This window comes from Lampris incognitus, chromosome 3, assembly GCF_029633865.1.
Source record: "Lampris incognitus isolate fLamInc1 chromosome 3, fLamInc1.hap2, whole genome shotgun sequence".
In the NCBI taxonomy this organism is placed as follows: domain Eukaryota; kingdom Metazoa; phylum Chordata; class Actinopteri; order Lampriformes; family Lampridae; genus Lampris; species Lampris incognitus.
The window spans coordinates 17,771,401-17,788,099 of NC_079213.1; the positions used below are offsets into that span (position 1 = coordinate 17,771,401).

At 42.9% G+C, this 16,699-nt stretch overlaps 1 protein-coding gene across 1 annotated transcript in view; it reads right to left on the reverse strand.

The window, feature by feature from the left end:
• The window catches only part of nrcama (neuronal cell adhesion molecule a), a 40,102-nt gene that overhangs the window by 10,534 nt on the left and 12,869 nt on the right, over positions 1-16,699 (reverse strand). The window contains 7 exon segments of the mRNA XM_056276655.1: positions 773-819; positions 1,853-2,029; positions 2,457-2,579; positions 2,988-3,198; positions 3,510-3,625; positions 4,321-4,546; positions 6,852-6,922. Coding sequence (XP_056132630.1) covers positions 773-819; positions 1,853-2,029; positions 2,457-2,579; positions 2,988-3,198; positions 3,510-3,625; positions 4,321-4,546; positions 6,852-6,922 — 971 coding nt within the window.

A 16,699-nucleotide genomic window follows, 5' to 3' on the forward strand; every position in this document is an offset into this window, starting at 1 on the left:
ACCAAAAACACTGAGCCTTGTAAATTCTGAAACAACTATTTTGCTGCAAAAGGAAGAGCACTCATATCTCCAGTTTACAGCAATAAAGATGGGGGAGATTTTAGAGAGTGTGGTTGCGCAAATCTGCCCACAGCTGGTACAGGGGACATTACGGTGGGAGAGGCTGCCATAATTTGAGTAGAATGAATGGAGGTACCAGAGATTTGATTTATGCGAGCCAGCTCTGCATCACAGCCCTGTGACATGCACATTATTTGGTTTCAGACACTTTCTAGCCAGCTCAAATATGAGCCATCAGAATAAAACAAGAATGGAAATATCTGATGTGTTAGTGCTGGACTGAAATCAGAGCATGCTTGAGGATGGGAGTATCATGCATGATTCCTTTTTTTTTTTTTAGGCGTTTTTGAATTCAAGAGTGGGGACATGGTAAAGGCTGAAAGCATGAAATGCATTGTGGGATTTTAATGTCGGTATATCTTACTCTGTAGGACGACACCAGTCTGACACTGTCGCTACAGCAAAACTAATATTCTACATTAGTTACAGCATATTCCCTCAGGATACGTGCAGAGCACACAAACAGTGGCTTGCAGACACCACAGGAGCTTGCTACAGTTATAGCTCATTTGTTCAAATGGGGAGCTTTCAGATAAGCTAACCACGTGATGGGAGAGGCCATGCAGAGACAAAACTAGAGGATGATCTGTCTGGTGGCAAGCGGCTAATATCTTATTATACGCATAACATGCAGGCCTTTCCAGTGGCAAACCTTTTTTTTTTTACCTTTTTCTGCTTCTACAGTGGGCTGAATATTAGCTTCAGAGAAGAGAAAAATGAGAAAGACACATAGAAGGCGTGTAAGAGCTTCAGTGAGAAAGGCATGAGAGTTGAGATCGGTTGTGGTTTTTGGCTTGGTTGCAAACCCCCCCCCATAACCTTAACAGCATACATTTTACAAAACCAATAAGATGTAGAGCACAGTATCATTGCTATCAGGTGAAAAACACCTGACTGCAGCGACAGTGCTTTGTCTTTGCTTCCTTGAATTGAAATTTGGTTGCAGCCAAGACGGGCTGCTTATCTCAATCATTTGGGTGAAAATCACTATAAAGTGCCTTTCGTGTCCTCATCAGAATCACACAGTCATCATGAACATATTGCAAAATAATTAAATTCTGAGGTTTTATTATGAATGGCCAAACATTTACACATACTATATCAGTAAAATGATAAGTCTCTTGAAATGTGTTTCCCTCATTTTATACCATTTTCTTTGTTTGGGTGTAGGTGATATTAGCATGTCCCACACATTGCTCTGCTAACTTTAATGAGTGTAATAAGTGGTTAAATGACACAAAATCAAAATACGTTTTATATGTTCTAATTGCCCTCAACAAGTTTTTTGATAGAAGAAGTAATTTCGATGATTTATATTCTATTTTCATAATAATGTTAAATATTTTGCACGTGTCCCTGAAATTGCTGTCCACTCTGTTACTATGGGATAACTGCCCCTGTAAGAAACCAGCTGATGTGATCGGTGACATCACCACCACCATTTTGTCTTTCTTCAATGGCAGGTGAAACAACTGCATCCAACTGCTTCAAGTACAGTAAGTATCTACAATTATATTTCCTAATTTTCGTCATCAAACAAATGAAATACTTTCATTACCATTTATCTAAATGCTCTTTGCCCACCATCACTCCTTTATCACAGATGATCATTGTAGGGTCACAGAAATGTTGGTCACACCTAATGTCAGAGCACTGATCTTTGAACCCCTTACTTGTGGTGGGTGGATCATAATGTTGGTGAATGAGACATGAACATGTCCATGGAACTCACTTGTGTCCAAGATTGTGAAGGCCTCTTCTGTGATGCTGGGGCCAAAGCCCTTGATTGTCTGAGCGTTTAGATTGAACTTGTAAAGTGTGCTGGACTTTAGGTTTATCAGGGTAATGGAGGACTCGTTGGCTGCGAAGGTCATGACATCGACAGGTCCCAGCTCATTGGTATTGTTTACTGTAGAGACCGGGATTAGGGTGGAGAGGAGGGCAGAAAAAGAGAATGGAGGAAAAAAATACATGAGTTGGGGTAATGAGATAAATGAAGACAAAGAAAGGGAAAAGGGAAAGAAGTAAGAGGCTGGTGAGAGAGAATATCACTGTCAAAATCATAATAGCTAGCTAGATAAATAGATGGTTACATAGATATAGAATATCAGTTCCCTAAGGACATGTGATGCTGAGCTTTCGTGGTGCTGTCAGTGTAGAAGACAAATTGGCTACTCAACTAGCATGCTGTTTGTGTACCTCCCAAAATAATTGGTACAAAACATAAAGCAAAATAGAGCACTATTTCAGTGAGGGAACAGAGAAGTACACCGATTAATTTGAAACTGCATGGTAGGCTAACTAGTAATGGCCATCATAGATCTTGGAAGGCCTACCTGGTTGGTATTTGAGTGTGTAGCCAGTAAGGCGCCCATTATTGTTGAGTGGCGGTCCCCACTCCAGGGTGAGAGAGTCCATATTATGGTTGATGACCTTCAGGAAGGAAGGACGCTCTGGAACTGAAAAGAAAATCAGTACCAGCATCAACCAGTTTCTCCACTAAGTATAATAAACACATATTCACATAGTAGAAAAAAAGCATTGTAGAGCACAGACACAACATCTGAGTGGAATAGGGGACTTGTACTGAAAAAAATATAAACAAGACTGTGTTCAATATTATCTACTGTATACTGACATTGAGTGGGCAATGTGATAATAGGCAAGCCTGTAGCATAACTGTTGGAAATTATAACAGCTCCACCTAAGCAACTACAAATATCCAAAAGCATGGTAAAGCAGCAGGTCTAAGAGCACATTAAATGTGTAGCCATAAGTATATTGGGACACAAAAGCAAAAATTTTCCATAACATTTCTTTTATGAACAATTTCTAAACCACCTTTATAGGCGCTCTGTCATACGTACCTCCCTCAGGGGTCTTGAAGTTGTTGTTGGTGGTGGGGGGGCCCTCCCCCTTGCTGTTAAGGACCTTGATGATGAGGTTGTAGATGCTGTAGGGCTGGAGGCCTGGTAAACGTCCCTCGCTGCGGTTCCCGCTAAATATCAGAACCTGCTGCTCCTCCTTAGCCTCCTGTTCCTCTGGCTCATTCAGGCTGCGCTGGCGCTGGTAGAACACCTGTGGGACGCCGAAGGTTAACATACATTGCATTTGGATAGTCTGCTTGGCCTGGTCCCGCTCATGACTGGCTGACACCAAATGGAGCAAAAATCTGAACAAAGCTACTTGATAAATATGCACACACACACACACACACACACACAAATGCATAACTGTGTGCGTACACCCACAACACCAGATGAACACAGGTGCACAAGTGGACAACAACACAGTTTTATGCAAAATCTTGAATGAATAAAAGATGTGCAGTGACACAGTTGAATTAAACAAAGTCAGAGACATAGTCAGAGCCACATTATTAACAGTACCTTGTATCCCTGTAATTTTCCCCTGACTGTGGAGGAGGGGACAGGTTCCCAGTGCACCTCTGCCAGGGTGCTGTTATGGACCATGACCTGCACACTCTCTGGGGCAGACAATGGCACTGCATGCCAGAAAGAGAGAGAGAGGGAGAAAGAGAGAGAGGCAGGTGAAAGGACAAAAAAAAAACTGGAAAAAAAATCATTTAAGGCTTAATTTTACGCCGTTTCATTGAAGCAACGTAATATTTTTATATCTAGGGAGCATTATAGAAATGGGAAACATAATAAAAATCAAATAACCAGAATTATGTTCTCTTCAGAAAGGTAACCCCTTTGTTCATGAAGTATCACATTTAACATAATCATTACTGAAATGGTGTTCAGACTCTTAAGAGTGTAAATTGAATTTTAGAACAGAAATTATTGGAGTGAAAATAACTTTCTTTGGCTTCGTTTCTTGAGCCTTGGACTCAATGAAATTATTGCAATAAGTCGTACCAGTTGCCTCTGCAAATTGTATTATCTAGTACCAAAATATGAACATTTTACATTGTTTTTACAATAGATGTGCATTGGCGGATCTCCAAAATGCCCATTTTGAGTCTCAAAATTGCCACTGATTTTGTAGGACTTCCGCAGTGTAGGGGTCTGGTGCATGTGAGAGATTAACTGGCAAATGTACTAGTTGTGTTTCTTTGACTTTTGAGATAAGAGTGAGAGACATGAAAATTTTTGCTACAGAACAAACCCCCCCCCCCAAAAAAAGAAGAAAAAAAGTCAACTATAATGTGCCAACTCTTTACAACAGTTCACTCACAGTCTTCCCCGGAGTAACCCAGCACCACTTCTGGCTCCGGGCCACTGCCATAATCATTCAGTGCTTGAACTTTGACCTCAAAGGGCATGAAGGTAGGCACCCCAGACACGATGTACTTGGAGGAGTTGGTCACAATCTCAGCGAACCACTCCTGTTCCACATCCTTCTGCCTCCATTGGACATTATACTGCAGACCAGGCCCATTGGACTGAAGACCCTTCAATGGCTGTGCAGATGGAGAGTAAGTTGTTCTTTAGTCAGAGTTTTTATATTTCACATATACAACTCTGTACTTGCACTGCCCCTGTTATGGGTATAGTAGACAATAAACGCCCTTTGGCTTTCAATTAAAAGACTGAGAAAAGTCACATCCTAAGAGAACATCCATCCATCCATTTTCCAAGCTGCTTATCCTACTTACGTAAGAGTCGTGGGATGCTGGGGCCTATCCCAGCAGTCGTTAGGCAGCAGGCGGGGGGACACCCTGGACAGGCCACCAGTCCACCACAGGGCCCACACACATTCACACCTAGGGACAATTTTGAATGTCCGATCCACCTGACCTACATGTTTTTAGACTGTGGGAGGAAACTGGAGCACCCGGAGGAAACCCACACTGACACAGGGAGAACATGCAAACTCCACACAGAGGACGACCTGGGATGACCCATAAAGTTGGACAACCCCAGGGTTCGAACCCAGGACCTTCTTGCTGTGAGGTGACCGTGCCAACTATATACTGAAATAACTATATAGTGGGATAGTGAGGTAGAAATAACTATATACTGAAATAACCATGAAATCCTGACAGCCTCCTTTGAAGGTAAAATCAGTACAATTATGTTCATGTATGTAACCACCACATATCCAACATACTCAAACTGAACCAAACTGCAAACAAAACTTTTGCAAAAACTTAACTCTTCTGTTATGTATTCTATTCAGTAAGTCATTATGGTTAGCTCAGGCTGAAGGGAACTTCTGTGAGCACAGCAAAGACTGATTTTGTTTAAAAAAGCCCAAATATTCTGACTTTTCTAGGGTAAGAACTGTAGCGGAAAAATGTAAGGAAAATGTAAGAAATGCAGTGCAAAACTAACCACCAAACTCCTCTCCCTTGGCCTCAACCCCCCCCCCCCCCGTAACTGGACCCTGGACTTCCTGACCAACAGACCTCAGTCTGTTAGGTTAGGTGACCACACCTCCTCCACCCTGACCCTCAGCACAGGTGCCCCTCAAGGCTGTGTTCTGAGCCCCCTCCTTTTCTCCCTCTGTACCCATGACTGCCTGCCAACTCACCCTTCAAATGTTATAGTTAAGTTTGCAGATGACACCACAGTCATTGGCCGTATCACCAACAATGACGAGACGGCCTACAGGGACGAGATTCAGCCCCTCACACCATGGTGTACTACCAACAATCTTGTCCTTAATGTGCAGAAGACGAAGGAGCTGATTGTGGACTTCAGGAGGTCTAGAAGCTTCAGGCACTCCCCCATACACATCAATGGGGTGAAAGTGGAGCGTGTTTCCAGCTTTAAATTCCTTGAAGTCCACATCAGCGAGGAACTTTCCTGGACATTAAATACCCAGGCCCTTGTGAAAAAGGCCCAACAATGCCTGCATTTCCTGAGGAGGCTGAGGAGCGCCTGTCTATCCCCCAAAATTCTCACCAACTTCTACCATTGCACCATAGCGAGCATCCTGACCAGCTGCATCTCAGTGTGGTACGGCAACTGCACCTCAGTAGACCAGAACGCTCTGCAGCGGGTCGTCAAGGCGGCCTAGCATATCACCGGTACCCAGCTCCCAGCCATAAAGACATTTATCACAAACGCTGCCTGCGAAGGGGTCTGAGCATCAGCAGAGATCCCACCCACCCCAACCATGGACTCTTCTCCCCCCTGTGCTCTGAGAGGCGTTACAGGTGCCTCAGAGCCCGCACTACCAGGCTCAAAAACAGCTTCTTTCCACAAGCTGTTGCCCACCTGAACCTGGCCACCCGCTGAATGTCTGTAGATATTTCTAAATATTTTGTACTCTTGCTCATTTTTAACTTATCTTAGCTTTTGATCTTCATGTTTGTATATCTTATACTGTGTTTGCTGTGTTTGTCTGTGTCTGTCTTGCACTGTTTTGTGAAGCCACAGCCCTCATTTTTAACATGTGCCTGCACATTGTTTTTAATGACAATACATTGAATTGAATTGAATTTTTCTGGTGCTGTGTATTCCGACAATCTAATTTGGGACTACCAAATGACAAAATAAAGTAGATTGACTGTAAAGCAGTTTAGGTAAAAGTATCAGCAGAAATTGAACATTCAAATTAATAAATAGGCCCATGACACTTCCAGAAGGCTCATCAGTACATTTGGGTATCCCAGAACCAGCCTCCTCTATGTCTGTTCTCGGTAAGAATCAGACCTACGCTTAGTCACACTAAATTAACTTTAAAGTGATGCCACAACTACATTCAGGCCACCATATCTCATCCAGTGATGTCCATCCTTACCATCAGTGATGACTTACCATCCAGGAGATAATCAAGTTGGTAGGTTCTGTACCAGCAGCTTGAACATTTGAAGGATTCTCATCAGGAGCTAGAAAAGACAATTTAAAAACTACATTCAGTTTTTTTGCAAAAACAAAAACAATGTGTAACCCACATGATTACATGTACCCTGTGACGTATGTAAGTTCCACGAGTAGCGTCTAGGAGGCACATGAGCTACAGAGTTTAAACCATGCAAACAACCGTCGACAATAGAGAAGAGAAATATGGATATTTAGAAATACGGACAACTTTGACTATGGATACCTGAATTATTGATATTTGAACTATGGATATTTGAGCTACAGGACATTTGAACTACGACAAAAAATATCCCTCCCACGAAGCTTCCTTGACAGATGATCTCCTGTTGAAGGAAGAAGGAAGACTCTTTTCTCTTGTGTTTTGTACGCTGCTGGAATCCTGACTGTTTTTTTTAGTACCCCGAACAACCCCCCTTGCGACACCCTTTTGGAACCCTTGGATACCCCCTTTGGATTGCCCCCATCATCGCCCTGGATTTGGATTCATCATCATCGCCTCTACATTAACTTGCCCCTGTGATTGTGGTAGGATCTGGACATTGCACCTTGCACAGATTGGAAGACTGAATCATTCCCCCTTTTCTTTTCTTTATTATTTTCTTTGAGTGCACTCATACTTTATTTTGGATTATTTTCTTTAATTTGTTAGTGTAGAATATGGCTGCATAAGTAATATATTAGAAGGGTATAAAATAGAATATAGATAGATATAGACAATAAATAGAATATTAGGAAGAACTTTTAAAAAGTATAATAGAGTAAAATATATATATACACTACCGTTCAAAAGTTTGGGATCACCCAAACAATTTTGTGTTTTCCATGAAAAGTCACACTTATTCACCACCATATGTTGTGAAATGAATAGAAAATAGAGTCAAGACATTGACAAGGTTAGAAATAATGATTTGTATTTGAAATAAGATTTTTTTTACATCAAACTTTGCTTTCGTCAAAGAATCCTCCATTTGCAGCAATTACAGCATTGCAGACCTTTGGCATTCTAGCTGTTAATTTGTTGAGGTAATCTGGAGAAATTGCACCCCACGCTTCCAGAAGCAGCTCCCACAAGTTGGATTGGTTGGATGGGCACTTCTTTGAGCAGATTGAGTTTCTGGAGCATCACATTTGTGGGGTCAATTAAACGCTCAAAATGGCCAGAAAAAGAGAACTTTCATCTGAAACTCGACAGTCTATTCTTGTTCTTAGAAATGAAGGCTATTCCATGCGAGAAATTGCTAAGAAATTGAAGATTTCCTACACCGGTGTGTACTACTCCCTTCAGAGGACAGCACAAACAGGCTCTAACAGGTACTATTTAATGAAGATGCCAGTTGGGGACCTGTGAGGCGTCTGTTTCTCAAACTAGAGACTCTAATGTACTTATCTTCTTGCTCAGTTGTGCAACGCGGCCTCCCACTTCTTTTTCTACTCTGGTTAGAGCCTGTTTGTGCTGTCCTCTGAAGGGAGTAGTACACACCGGTGTAGGAAATCTTCAATTTCTTAGCAATTTCTCGCATGGAATAGCCTTCATTTCTAAGAACAAGAATAGACTGTCGAGTTTCAGATGAAAGTTCTCTTTTTCTGGCCATTTTGAGCGTTTAATTGACCCCACAAATGTGATGCTCCAGAAACTCAATCTGCTCAAAGAAGTGCCCATCCAACCAATCCAACTTGTGGGAGCTGCTTCTGGAAGCGTGGGGTGCAATTTCTCCAGATTACCTCAACAAATTAACAGCTAGAATGCCAAAGGTCTGCAATGCTGTAATTGCTGCAAATGGAGGATTCTTTGACGAAAGCAAAGTTTGATGTAAAAAAAATCTTATTTCAAATACAAATCATTATTTCTAACCTTGTCAATGTCTTGACTCTATTTTCTATTCATTTCACAACATATGGTGGTGAATAACTGTGACTTTTCATGGAAAACACAAAATTGTTTGGGTGATCCCAAACTTTTGAACGGTAGTGTATATAACACATCTAATTTAGTATTGATATTGAAATAACTTTACTTTGAACTGTTGAAATAAATTGGTTTTTTTATTGTAAACTATACCCACGAGTGTGTGTGTTGTCTTTGGGGTGAGTACTAGAATCCGGTCTAGAAAAAAACCTACACCAATCTCCACTGAACTTAGACATTAGACTGTAAACTGTCCCTGCGCAAGCATAGGCCCATTCCCCTGTCGTGCAGGTTACAGAAAGTTGGCGAGCCAGCCAGGAGATTGGTTAATTAGCGTTTCAGGCCATATACTACCCCACTGACCACACCTCTCTATAAAATACTTGATTATATATTTTTTTATTTTGAAAATAACACAGTCAATATGGATCTTTGCAATCAGTATAAAGTCCATGGACAAAACTGCTTATTAGTTGAAGGTGTCAATGAAATGAGCTCTGCCGAAACGATAATAAGCTTCTTCGAACAACATGGGAAGATCTCATCCTGCATCAGAGTTGTGGATGAGCCCAACCAACCTAATGGTAGGGTAATAATAGAATTTGAGTGTGAAAAGTCAATCACCAGGATAACCCCAGATACCCTTGGCCTTATACCTAGCCCTGTTGATCCAACTACTCTATGGAATGTCAGAACAATTAGACAAATATGTCAAGAGGAAATAGGCAAAGACTTAGCCCAGCAATATCTCGAAGAACTCAGCGCTATTGGTGGTAGTGCCATGTCAGGCTATGCCTCCATCTTAGAAAATGGACTGAGGCGCATTCGGTCTACAGCATCACAGAAAACTGACAACACATCTTTACCAGAACACAGCCCTATGCAAGACACTAAGCCTAGCATTGATGTTGAGCACACGCCTAGCATGACCCAAGAATGTAACAGACGGCCATCTATATCTGACATTCACCGTGCTCCAACCACACACTCATCCATGCGTAATTCAATGAGCCTTGAAGAAGACATCATTAATCCCCCGAGCATCCAGAACGTAGTAGTAGAACATGTTATTAAGAATGAGTCAACACAACCATACAGTAGCCCAAGTAAAATTCGAACCTTCTCAGGTAGGCTTCCAAAGCCAAATGGGGAAGTAGATTATGAAGCTTGGAGAACTCAAGTTGAGCTGCTTCTAAGTGACAACTATGTCACCGATTCACAAAAAATCAGAAAGGTTCTAGAGAGTTTGGTTGGTCCAGCTTCTGACATGGTGAAACCACTTGGTGTCAATGCAAACCCTGTTGCGTACGTAAACCACATCGAATCAGCCTTTGGAGTCGTAGAAGATGGAGAAGAGCTTTTTGCTGCATTCTTGAGTGCAAACCAGAATTCTGGAGAGAAGCCATCTGATTATTTATTCAGACTTCAGACCCTCCTCACTAAAGTCATCTCTAGAGGGGGAGCTTCACTTGTAGATTCAGAAAAACACTTAATAAGACAGTTCTGCAGAGGATGCTGGGACCACTCGTTGATTTTAGGTCTTCAGCTTGAACAGAAAAAAAATAGCCCACCCTCATTTCCTGAATTGCTTCATCAGCTTAGGACAGAAGAAGGCCGTCGTTCAGCTAAACTAGATAGGATGAAGAAACATCTAGGGAGCTCAAAAGCTTCAGTGCATGCCCACACTGTTTATGGAATCGAAGCCCCAGCCGAAAACAAAAATGAAGACACACAGAAACTCCGCGATGAGGTAGCTGAGTTAAAGAAACAAATTGCAACCCTGTCCATCAAGGAAGAACCACAGCCAAACAGAACTCAGATTGAAACCAGCTGCATGGTCATGAATGCCTCCACACCTCGAATTTACACGCGTCGTTTTCCCAAGCCATGGTTCTGCTTTAAATGTGGTGGAGATGGTCACATTGCTGCCCACTGTGTGAGTGCCCCCAACCCCGCTCTTGTCCATCAAAAGAACACCAAGCTGAGACAAAAACGTGAAGCTCACAGGAATACGCATACCCTCACCTCCATGCCTTTAAACTAGTAGCATCTCCTGTTTCGGGACGTTCAGGAGCTAAGTACCAGCATAACAGTCCCAAACCCATTAATGATATTATGAATAGAACCCAGACAAGAAAAAATAGATACAGACAAAGATACCAAAATAGCCTATCCCTTCCCTGTGAACTTGTAGGGCCACGCTGCACTGCATCTGTCTCCATTGAAGGAATAGAATGTGAATCAATCCTTGACACCGGTTCCCAAGTAACAACCATTTCAGAGACATTCTACTTGAACCACTTATCGTTCCTCCCCATCCAGCCCATTCAGACTCTTTTCCAGATAGAAGGTGCAGGTGGCCAACATGTTCCTTACCAGGGTTATATCCAAGCCCTCATCTCCTTCCCCAGCAGCATCACTGGCGTAGCTGAACAGGTCTCTTCATTAGTTCTCATTGTGCCAAATTGCCATTTTAACACTCAGATTCCCCTATTGATTGGAACCAATGTCCTTGACAGATTATATGAAGGTGGCATAGAAAAGCATGGAAGAGAATTCTTACAAAGGCCCAATATCAATAGTGACTGTATCTTGCTGTTCCAGCATGTTGCCCTAAGTCATCAGGAAGAGATTTCAGCCAATCATGTTAAGTTGCATGGACGCCATCCTGTCACCATTCCACCAGGAAGAAAAGTGTCTGTCTTTGGAGATGTCAGAGTGAAGAAACATTTCCCACGTTCCCTTTTCGTGGTCGAATCCCCTGAAACCGTTTCCTTACCTGGTGGAGTGTTCGTTGAAAATTCCTTGATAGAAACTCCACTTCGATCTTTAAACAAGATTCCTGTCATTCTCAGAAATGTGACTGATCGTAGTGTCACACTGCATCCAAGGCAGGTGATAGCTGAAATGATGGTAGCACAGTATGTGATGCCGTCTGAATCCCAAAATATGACTGTGCCTGACATCCCTCAGTCTCAGAGTAACACCACCAACTTTGATTTGGAAGATTCCCCCATTCCAGAAGAGTGGAAAAAACGGATCACACACCAGCTGAACAGCATGCCAGAGGTGTTTGCTGTTGATGACCTGTCTCATGGTCATACAACTGCAGTAAAACATCGCATCCGACTCCAGGATGAGGCCCCTTTTAGAGAGCGACCCAGACCCATTCATCCCTCTGACAGAGATGCTGTCAAACAACACCTAAGAGAGCTGCTAGACGCTGGAATTATTCGCGAGTCAGAGTCTCCATTTGCTTCCCCCATTGTAGTTGTCAAGAAGAAGAATGGTGCAATAAGACTCTGCATAGATTTCAGGAAGCTGAACATGAGAACGATCAAAGATGCCTATGCTCTCCCCAACATCGAAGACACCTTCTCTGCTCTTAGTGGAGCCAAATGGTTTTCTGTCATGGATCTGAAGTCAGGCTACTATCAAGTAGAAGTTGCAGAGGAAGATAAGCACAAGACCGCTTTTGTCTGCCCTCTAGGCTTCTATGAGTTTAATCGTATGCCCCAAGGTGTGACAAATGCACCAAGCACCTTTCAGAGACTGATGGAGAAATGTGTTGGAGACCTGCATCTCAATGAAGTACTAGTATTTCTGGATGACCTGATTGTCTTCTCTGACACACTAGAAGAGCACGAGGCCAGATTGATGAAAGTGTTGAACCGGCTCAAAGACTATGGCCTAAAGTTGTCCCCTGAAAAATGCCATTTTTTCCAGACTTCTGTTAAATACCTTGGCCATGTTGTTGATGCCAATGGAGTCCACACAGATCCAAGCAAAGTCTCTGCTTTGAGAGAATGGCCTCAACCCACCAACAGAAAAGAGCTCAAATGCTTCCTAGGATTTGCTGGATATTACCGACGTTTTGTGGAAGGGTACTCTAAAATAGCAAAGCCATTGAATGCTCTAACTGCTGGCTATGTTGCTCCAAGGAAAAGAGGGAAGATTTACAAGAAGGACAGGGTCAAGACTTCCATCAATCCCACCTTACATTTTGGAAATGAGTGGACTGAAGAGTGTGACGTTGCTTTTAGAACTCTCATAGATAAACTGACTTCGGCCCCTGTTCTTGCCTTCGCCAATCCCAATCTTCCTTACGTCCTGCATACTGATGCCAGCCGCGATGGTCTCGGTGCTGCGCTCTATCAGGAACACGATGGGAAGCTGAGGGTTGTAGCTTATGCCAGCAGAGGACTATCCAGAAGTGAACAAAACTATCCTGCCCACAAGCAAGAGTACCTCGCCTTGAAATGGGCCATCTGTGAGAAATTCCATGATTACCTCTATGGAACAGAATTTCAGGTTTTAACAGACAATAACCCCCTAACTTATGTGTTGACCACAGCAAAGCTTGATGCAGCAGGACATCGCTGGTTAGCCGCTCTGTCAACCTACAGATTCACCATAAAGTATAGGGCTGGGATCAGCAATCAAGATGCCGATGGGTTGTCCAGAAGACCCCAGAGTCCGTCAGAAGAAGATGAGGAGTTCAAGCAGGAGAAAGCGAGGATAGAAGAGCTGAAGCAAAGGGTTTTGGATGGAGAAAGCAAAACTGTTTCTGGCGACATGCTGTCTGCTTTATGTCAACGCCACTCTGTGACCACTTTGGCTGACTATTTGCAGCCAGAACTCCCCATTCTTGCCGAATCCTTAGCTTTAGATGCTTCTGCCATCCCTGATGACTTTGTGTTCTCTGGACAAGGCACCCTCCCTGGAATGACTCACAATGACTGGTATCAGTCTCAAAGACAGGATCCATCTATCAGACGTGTGATCAGTTTCATTCAAGGAAACCGAAAACCCACTTTTCAAGAGATGTCCTCTGAACTGTCAGAAGTCAAGCTGCTCCTTAGAGAATGGAATAGACTAGAGCTTATAGATGGAGTACTGTTCAGGAAATGTCTTGATCGTGGGAATCAGATCTATCAGCTGGTGCTGCCTAGTAGCCACAGAGAAAGAGCATTGCAAGGCCTTCATGATGAAGTCGGTCATCTTGGCGCTCAGCGTGTCCTTCATCTTGTTCGTTCCAGATTTTTCTGGCCAAAGATGTTTCAGTCTGTTGAACAGAAGTGTAGGACTTGTGAAAGATGCGTGAGGCGGAAAGCCAATTCCCAGCATGCTGCTCATATGGAGAATATACAGACCAGTTATCCCCTTGAACTGGTGTGTATGGATTACCTCTGTATTGAGCCTGATAGTAAGGACACTAGAAACATCCTCGTCATCACGGATCACTTCACCAAGTTTGCCATTGCCATCCCCACGAAAGACCAAAAGGCGAATACGGTTGCCAAAACACTGTGGGAAAACTTCATTGTACAGTATGGTTTTCCAAGTCGCCTTCTCAGTGACCAGGGGAGAGATTTTGAATCCCACACCATCAAGGAGTTGTGCTGTCTGATTGGAACCGAAAAGATCAGAACCACGCCATACCATCCACGTGGAAACCCTGTCGAGAGATTTAACAGGACCCTTCTCAGCATGCTCGGGACGCTAGAAGACAAGGATAAATATCATTGGAGGGACTTTGTCAAACCGCTAGTCCATGCATACAATTGCACGAAAAATGACACCACAGGCTACTCTCCATATGAATTGTTGTTTGGTAGACAGCCAAGACTACCCATTGATCTGGTTCTAGGTCTTACACCAGACCAAATTGGATTCAAGTCGCATTCAGAGTATGTTAAACATCTTCGACAGCGCCTCCAAGACAGCTATGCACTTGCTTCTGAAAGCTCTAAGAAGATGGGAGAGAAGAATAAAGCCAGGTTTGATAAAAAGATCAGAGCCGCAGAACTTGTTACCGGAGGTAGAGTCCTGGTGAAGAATGTCAATTTAAGAGGAAAACATAAACTTGCAGACAGATGGGAAAAGGAAGTCCATACTGTGGTGAAGAGGATGGGAGATGGCCCAGTGTATGTCGTCAAGCAAGAACAGGGTGAAGGTCCACACCGTACCCTTCACAGAGACCTTCTTCTGCCCTGCAGCTTTCTACCTGTTACAGATAAAGTCTCAGAACCTGACACAAACTTACCAACAAGGAGGCTGAGACGCAGGGAAACAGTCTCGCAGCAGACCAGGCACGACAATATTGTTGACCCAGATATGCCCAGCAGTGACGAGGATGAGGATTGCTATCCACAGATCTCCACAAGGTTTCCCCAAAGCATTAGGACAACCACACAGGCCACCCCTCTAGCACGTGCCACGGAACTGTTGAACCCAGTCGGGTTGAATCCAAGTCCGTCGGAGTTCTCCCAATCTGATAGTCCACTCCTTAGTGAAGTACCCCATACCCCTGAGTCTGTTCACAATCAGTTACTTGAAAAGAAACCAATTGGGCGTGAGACAGAAGTAGTCACAGATGAATTCTCTCAACCTGTTCGAAGACACTTACCTGAGGGAGACCCCGCATCATCTACTACTGTTGTACCTCAATTTGGACCTATTGAAGGACGTTCACCTGAAAACAACCCACTTGAACCCGAGAGTGCACCGCCCACTGGTGTGACAGGCCAGGCTGACCTGTCTGACGGAAACCCGTCTGAGAGCGAACCGATCAGAAGATCTATCAGAGAAAGACATCCCCCTGAGAGACTCTGTTATGGTGAACTAGGAAGACCTTTAGTCCTAGCCATGGCCTCATTTTTCGAAAGTTTGGGCAGAAATGTCCCTGATTCTTCTAGAGTGCCCTCTGCAAGACCATACAGTGTTTAGACGCATGCAGAGACTGATGCGGTTTAGAGGGGGAGAATGTAACCCACATGATTACATGTACCCTGTGACGTATGTAAGTTCCACGAGTAGCCTCTAGGAGGCACATGAGCTACAGAGTTTAAACCATGCAAACAACCGTCGACAATAGAGAAGAGAAATACGGATATTTAGAAATACGGACAACTTTGACTATGGATACCTGAATTATTGATATTTGAACTACGGATATTTGAGCTACAGGACATTTGAACTACGACAAAAAATATCCCTCCCACGAAGCTTCCTTGACAGATGATCTCCTGTTGAAGGAAGAAGGAAGACTCTTTTCTCTTGTGTTTTGTACGCTGCTGGAATCCTGACTGTTTTTTTTAGTACCCCGAACAACCCCTCTTGCGACACCCTTTTGGAACCCTTGGATACCCCCTTTGGATTGCCCCCATCATCGCCCTGGATTTGGATTCATCATCATCGCCTCTACATTAACTTGCCCCTGTGATTGTGGTAGGATCTGGACATTGCACCTTGCACAGATTGGAAGACTGAATCATTCCCCCTTTTCTTTTCTTTATTATTTTCTTTGAGTGCACTCATACTTTATTTTGGATTATTTTCTTTAATTTGTTAGTGTAGAATATGGCTGCATAAGTAATATATTAGAAGGGTATAAAATAGAATATAGATAGATATAGACAATAAATAGAATATTAGGAAGAACTTTTAAAAAGTATAATAGAGTAAAATATATATATATATAACACATCTAATTTAGTATTGATATTGAAATAACTTTACTTTGAACTGTTGAAATAAATTGGTTTTTTTATTGTAAACTATACCCACGAGTGTGTGTGTTGTCTTTGGGGTGAGTACTAGAATCCGGTCTAGAAAAAAACCTACACCAATCTCCACTGAACTTAGACATTAGACTGTAAACTGTCCCTGCGCAAGCATAGGCCCATTCCCCTGTCGTGCAGGTTACAAATGCATATACATTCTCAATCAATCCATCTATCCAATATGGTGCAGTGCTGAAATACATACACTGGCATCACTGAACAAGATATGGAAGAAAATCACTTAAAGGTTACAGTCATAATATTAGACTTCGCTCACAACAGATACAGCATGCTAATTTCACAAGAAACTT